Source organism: Sprattus sprattus, assembly GCF_963457725.1.
Source record: "Sprattus sprattus genome assembly, chromosome: 9".
NCBI classification, from domain to species: Eukaryota; Metazoa; Chordata; class Actinopteri; order Clupeiformes; family Clupeidae; genus Sprattus; species Sprattus sprattus.
In genome coordinates this window covers 23508657-23514708 of record NC_137928.1, presented here as the reverse complement: position 1 = coordinate 23514708, position 6052 = coordinate 23508657, and the positions used below count along the sequence as shown (strand labels likewise).

The 6052-nt window shown below is 44.2% G+C and overlaps 1 protein-coding gene across 1 annotated transcript in view; it reads right to left on the bottom strand.

The window, feature by feature from the left end:
• Nucleotides 1–3910, bottom strand: part of olfcw1 (olfactory receptor C family, w1) — a gene marked incomplete at both ends in the record, with an annotated part of 8451 nt that extends 4541 nt beyond the window's left edge. The window contains 5 exon segments of the mRNA XM_080845034.1: nt 705–1596; nt 1924–2047; nt 2242–2463; nt 2595–3416; nt 3647–3910. Of these exon segments, the coding sequence (XP_080701160.1) occupies nt 705–1596; nt 1924–2047; nt 2242–2463; nt 2595–3416; nt 3647–3910 (2324 nt within the window).
• Nucleotides 3911–6052: the final 2142 nt, after the last annotated feature.

Sequence of the window (6052 nt, the reverse complement as noted above, 5' to 3'; positions counted from 1 at the left end):
AGACTGCTCGTGTCTCTCACCGCCCCGACTGGTGGGGACGGAAAAATTATTGTTCCTGGCTAATCAGTCACAGCTGGTCATGTGTATGACTTGGAACAAAAACCATGTTTTTTTATTGCAGTGTCGGGGGAGGGAGGGTAAGGTGGGATGTTTGTACGCTGACAGGATAGGAAATTTGGGAATTCATTAATCAGAGACGGCTGAGCGTTTTCCACAAACAATAAGACTGTACACATTAGAGAGCACACGTATGCAGGTGAGAGTCCCACTAGTGGCCATATCAAATTCAACCAAACCCATATGTGGATAGACATGCTTGTTCATTTGAAATGAATATCTTATATGGTATATGTGCAAATCATATGCTGATATGTTGAAATTTGATTGGAAATTTGTTGAGCTTTGTTGAACTAGTACCTGGGCTTGTTATAGAGCCATACTGTACAATAGCACAGCTCTGTGGACAGAAGGCAGAAATACATGAGCAGGGAGCTCCTCTTTTTAGAAATTGTTGTATTTATAAGCAAGCAGTTATTTGTTTTACGTTTACAGTATCATCATTAAATATTTATTATTATTAATCAATTGTCTAATTCACCATTGCTCAGAACATACAACATTATGAACATTTATTACTTTTTAAATATAAACATCAGTGCTTAAACTCTGATGTGTCATGTCAGTTTCTCTTGTCCTATGTAGTTTTAGACATCAAATGTTTTCTAGTGTTCTTCTCTGGCTTCAGTAAAATGATGTAGCACTTGGGGAAAAACAGGCAAATCAGGAGGCCGCTGCTGGAGGCCAGAATAGCGAATACTTCTGTGGCAGTGGTGTACTTCCCCGGAGAGCTGACATAGGCTGGGACAAAGGCCACCCAGACGGCGAAGAATATCACCATGCTGAAGGTTATGAGCTTAGCCTCGTTGAAACTACCAGGGAGCTTCCTGGCCAGGAAGGCTAGCAAGAGGCTGAGGCTGGCGAGCAGTCCTATGTAGCTTAGCACCAGCGAGAAGGCCAGCACAGAGCCTTCATCACACAGCAGGATGATACGCCTGCTTTCCCGGCTCAGGAGCCTACGTGGCGTCGGCGGCGCCACTGCCAGCCACACCCCGCAGATGACCACCTGCACCGCGGTTCCTGCAGATATCATGGCCCTCTGCTGGAAAGGGCCGAACCGCTTCATCACCATGCTGCCGGGCAGCGTTGCTCTAAAGGCCATGAGGACCACTACAGTCTTGCTGAGTATGCATGAGATGCAGAGGGAAAAGGTGATGCCAAACGCTGTGTGCCGCAGCATGCAGGTCAAGGTGGTTGGCTCTCCGATGAAGGGCAGGGCACACAGGAAACAGAGGCCCAGGGAGACGAGGATTAGGAAGCTGAGCTCAGAGTTGTTGGCCTTGACAATGGGAGTGTTTCTGTTGCAGGCAAAAATCAGGACGACTGTGAGAGTGCAGCAGAAGCCCACGAGGGCCACTACCATCAGGGTAATGCCCATGGTGTCGCTGTAGGATAGGAACTCCACCTGCTTGGGAACACAGGTGTCTCTCTTCGCGTTGGACCAGAACTCAGGCAGACACTGTTTACATTCTATGGCATCTAAGACAAAATAAGTACCAAAAGTGGAATCAGGAATTAAATCAGATAAATTCAAATTCTTTTCATATAGAAGTGGAAATATCAGAACTCAACTTTTTTTAAATCATGCATCTCTAAAGGCATATACTCTGTACATATGTACATCCAAATCAGTTTACAACAAAAAACATTTAAAGCACTGTTTCAATCAGTGCTCTGAAAGAAAAAAAATCCTTCCATTGTCAGCACTATCATTTCAGCAATTTTTTTGTCTTTGGTTATACAGTTACATAGGAGAAAACACAATCTGTCATCTGAATGAAACCCGCATAGCATTGACTCACTTACCTGTCTGATTGCTAATCTCCCCAGCTGCACACAATATACAGTCAAAACAGCAAACAGGCAAATTAGGCTGGTTGGCTTTCCTGGTGCCTGGGGGACAGCTTTCACTGCAGACAGAGAGAGGGATCTGGGGAGCAGAGAGGGGAGACACTACACCAGTAAAAGGGTCAGTCAGACACACCATCACTAATGTCTACGGCTGCACTAAATGAAAACTGAATATCAAATAAACTGTACTCTGTTAAAAAAACATTTGACATTAAACAGAATTCAAAAACAGTGAGTTATATGTGAGAACACTGAAACATATTTGAGACTCACGTCTTTAGTGTTCCCCCTCCATACTATGGCTTCTTCGTCAATCTCCAGTTTGTCGCGTGTGGTTTCATCAAATTTCCCCACTGTGACATACGCCACCTCACCATCCTCAGCCAGCTGCCAGTTGATCAGATCATACATGGCCACTGGGTCACCGTTCTCGTCAAATTTCATTTCCTCACCAAAGTCATTTGTGAACTCCACCTGCTTCAGGTACTCCAGGAGCTTACAGAGAAAGGAAGGAAAGAAGGACACCCGTAAATGGCTGAAAGGAGGTAAGAATAGATAAACAGATAAACATTTCATTCAGATAACAAAACAATATGCAATCTACAAAGAGACAATGATGGTCCAACCTGCCACGGCTGTATTGTGGACATGTTAGGACATGCCCCTTCATGGAGAAGCCCTTTGCCTGGCTCACATGTAGCCATAGCTTCCAGGGCATAAGTGATGGTGTAAACTGCTTTATATACATTATAAGAGATTCTGAGCTGAGTCACATCAGCATAAATGTTCTTTGTACTGGCCAGCTCTTCAGAGCCAGAGCATGGTGGTTTATCCGTTGAGTCTACATCATCTCCAGATTGTAGTGAACAACCAAAGAGATTTTCCCAGAACATTTGGATAAATGGGTCCTGGGGGTCAAATGAGGGGTTCAAGCGAAGCAGGAAGGGCTTTAGTCCAGCGATATCAGCCCTGCGAATCGCAAAGCCCATGGAGCCCTGCAGGATTGAGTGATACTGTGGGCTGGAGAGCACAGCAGCGGTGATCCAGGCCTCACTGGCCAACCACTGTATGCCCGTCAGGTTCTGCCTGAGGGCCTCCCTGAGGAGCGCTCCAGCATCTTGCTCAACGGCAAACAGCAGCACCACCCGAGTCCCCGACTTTTGGATTCGCTCCACAATGCGGGCCATCTGGGTGTTGTCATGGTTCTTAGGGATAATTTCATGAAGGGCCACACAAGCCCCAAGCTTCCTCACCTCCTCAGCAAAGATCTGCGCGCCCCCTTGCCCATAAGCGTCGTCGCCTGCCACTACTCCAACCCACGTCCAGCCAAAGTGCTTCACCAGCTGAGCCAGGGCATCCACTTGGAAAAAGTCACTAGGCATGGTTCTCAGGAAGGCAGGGAACTCAACTTTGTCACTCAGACAGGCACAGCTAGAGAAATAGCTGACCTGTGGAGAGAATATAAAAGAGGGTGAGATCAAACAAATAGGAAAAAAGAACACAGAGGACAATAACAAAGATGTGGAGGAGAGAGGACAAGACAACAAGAGAAAGAAGAGGAAAGGAGAGAATTTGCGAGAATCTTTTTTCACAGATACAGTGTCAGTGACAGTCATAGACATATATTAACATTAAGGCTGAAGCTGTGGTTTTGAATTTAAGACGAAAGATTTCATACCTGCGGAACATGAAAAACCCCAAGGAATCTTGCCACTACCAGTGAGAGTGTGGACCCACCATCCCCAATAAGCACAGGCACTGTTCCTCTGCATTGTGTGTCCACACTGTTTTCCCCAGACTGGCCCCCCATGACAGCTAAGGCTGTGCGAAGGGCTTGGACAGGTGTGCTGCAGGAGTCATAGATCTGGTATCCTAGTGTGATGTTTGGCAGAAGATTTGGATTTTTGTTGATCTCCTCTATTGCAAATATCATAGTCTGCATCCATCTAAATGTCCTGAAGTTAAACCTGAAAGTGGATAAAGCAGACAGTGCAAAGTTAGTGTTGAGAGCCACGACATATCTGTTCCTACACATTTTTGACACATTTCATGTTAACCTTAACAAAACACTCCCTTGAAATTTTAGAATACAGCTTCATATAAAAGAGCTTCACACAGATGCCTACACTGAACAGAGCCATTACAAAGACAAAGGAGCTTTATAGTTGGATTTCACCAACCCAGAACACTGAGCAGGAGCTGGCGGTGAGGTGAATGACAGAGCTGTCTCGAGCACCGTATCGTGTAGAGAGAAGAGACCCCCCAGGACGACGTCTCCCTCCTTCGCTAGAACCGGGAGCTCCGAGGGGTTTCCAATGGGGCGACACTCCTGCGCTTGCAGGGGCTGCAGAGACACATGTGACCAAAGAAGCCCAGCAATGATCACCAGCCTAGCACACGTGAACACACCGTAATGCATTCTCTCTGTTACTCAGCATAAGATCAAAATTCACCCAGCATCTTGCAAAGCATTGGATTGGCCCTGCTGAAAACTGTTTTAGATGCAACCAAACACACAAACACACACAAATACAACACACACATCCAAATTCAGGTGCTCGCTAAAATATACGACATCCTGTAGACAGCCACCTTTATAGGACTTTTACCGCTCTGTTTGACATCCTTATTGAGAACCCGTCTCTAGGGACACAACCCAATGGAAAGACCTATCAGCAATAATATTATGAATCTTCATCTTGTGGATTCTAGCAGATAATCTGTTCAGACAGTAACTATCTTCTGCTACTCTGCAAAGTAACAACTCACTTTGCTAGTATGTAAACACCAGCTGTCTGCTGGATATTCACCGGATACACAACAAGTTCAGAGTTTTAAAATTAAAATAACAATGTGATAAGTTATTCAAGATGGACAGACCTTTCTATCCCAAAACCAACTGAGACAGCCATCTGTAGAAACACATAAGAAATGAAAGAAAATATCATGCATGTGTCGGTACTGTCTCAGTTGTAATTGAGGGCCCTGTGGTTAGGGCCCAGAATCTTGGGAACGTATTATCTACTCATTAGGGCTCTGCTTAGAGAAATTAGCAACGGTGCTGTTTTGGGTACTTTTGAATCAGTATTCATTATTTTAAGTGCTGCAGGCATTATGAGGCCGACAGATGGAGGACATAGGAAGGAAAGGAGTGTAATTGTTTCATTGCCCTAGGCAATGCATCCCCACGTTTCCCATCTAATTCTATCAAGAGACTCCCTCTAAAGCCTGGTAAGTGTGCCTGATGATGGGATCCCCCAGGACTCCACACTCGAGAGGGAGCATTCTCAGCACTGGAAATAACAGTAATAACAGTAGCAGAGTTGTCTTGCCTCAGGAGACTGCCTTCATTTAATTAGACTAAAAGAAAAGAGCTGAGGTACACAGCCCAATCAAATTGATCTTTAGAACTAAGGTACTGGTAGTGATCCTGCAAGGTGGTATTAGGGGCCCTACGAGAAACACAACCACGTTAGTATTGAGTTCCAAAATATCAAAGAGAGCACATCCTTTTGTGCACAGAAAACAAAATGGATGACTCTTATTTTACACTAAAATGACTGTTGTGCTTTTTCTTTTTTATGGACAAAAGGATGAGTGCATTTCTCACTAAGAAACTGTAACAGAAACTCATTCCTTAGACAAAAGTAAGTCTGTCCATGTAATACAGTTCCAAAATATAAAAATATATACTTTTGTGGCACAAGATTTGTGCAGAATCCACTATACTATAATTTTGTTCAACATCTGTTCCACAAGCATTCCATCCACTAAACTGTCATACCACTGAAAGTGAAAGGGCTTTGGTCAAACACATTCTGTCACAGAGAGCATTCTACCCACACAAGCAAAAGCTGGTTGAAATCTTTGTAGATATCAGTGTTTTGCCACAGGCCAAGGTAAGCCACAGAAGAGATTCATTTTTGACTCAGCATTACTTTGAAGTAGCTAGTGCTATGCCACAAAATAAATGTCTCATGTGGATATAATGAATTATCCATTTTGTTTTCAGTAAAATTCTTCAATATTTTACGGACACACTGCTAATGCATTACTGTTTTTCATAACACTGTCATATCGTGTT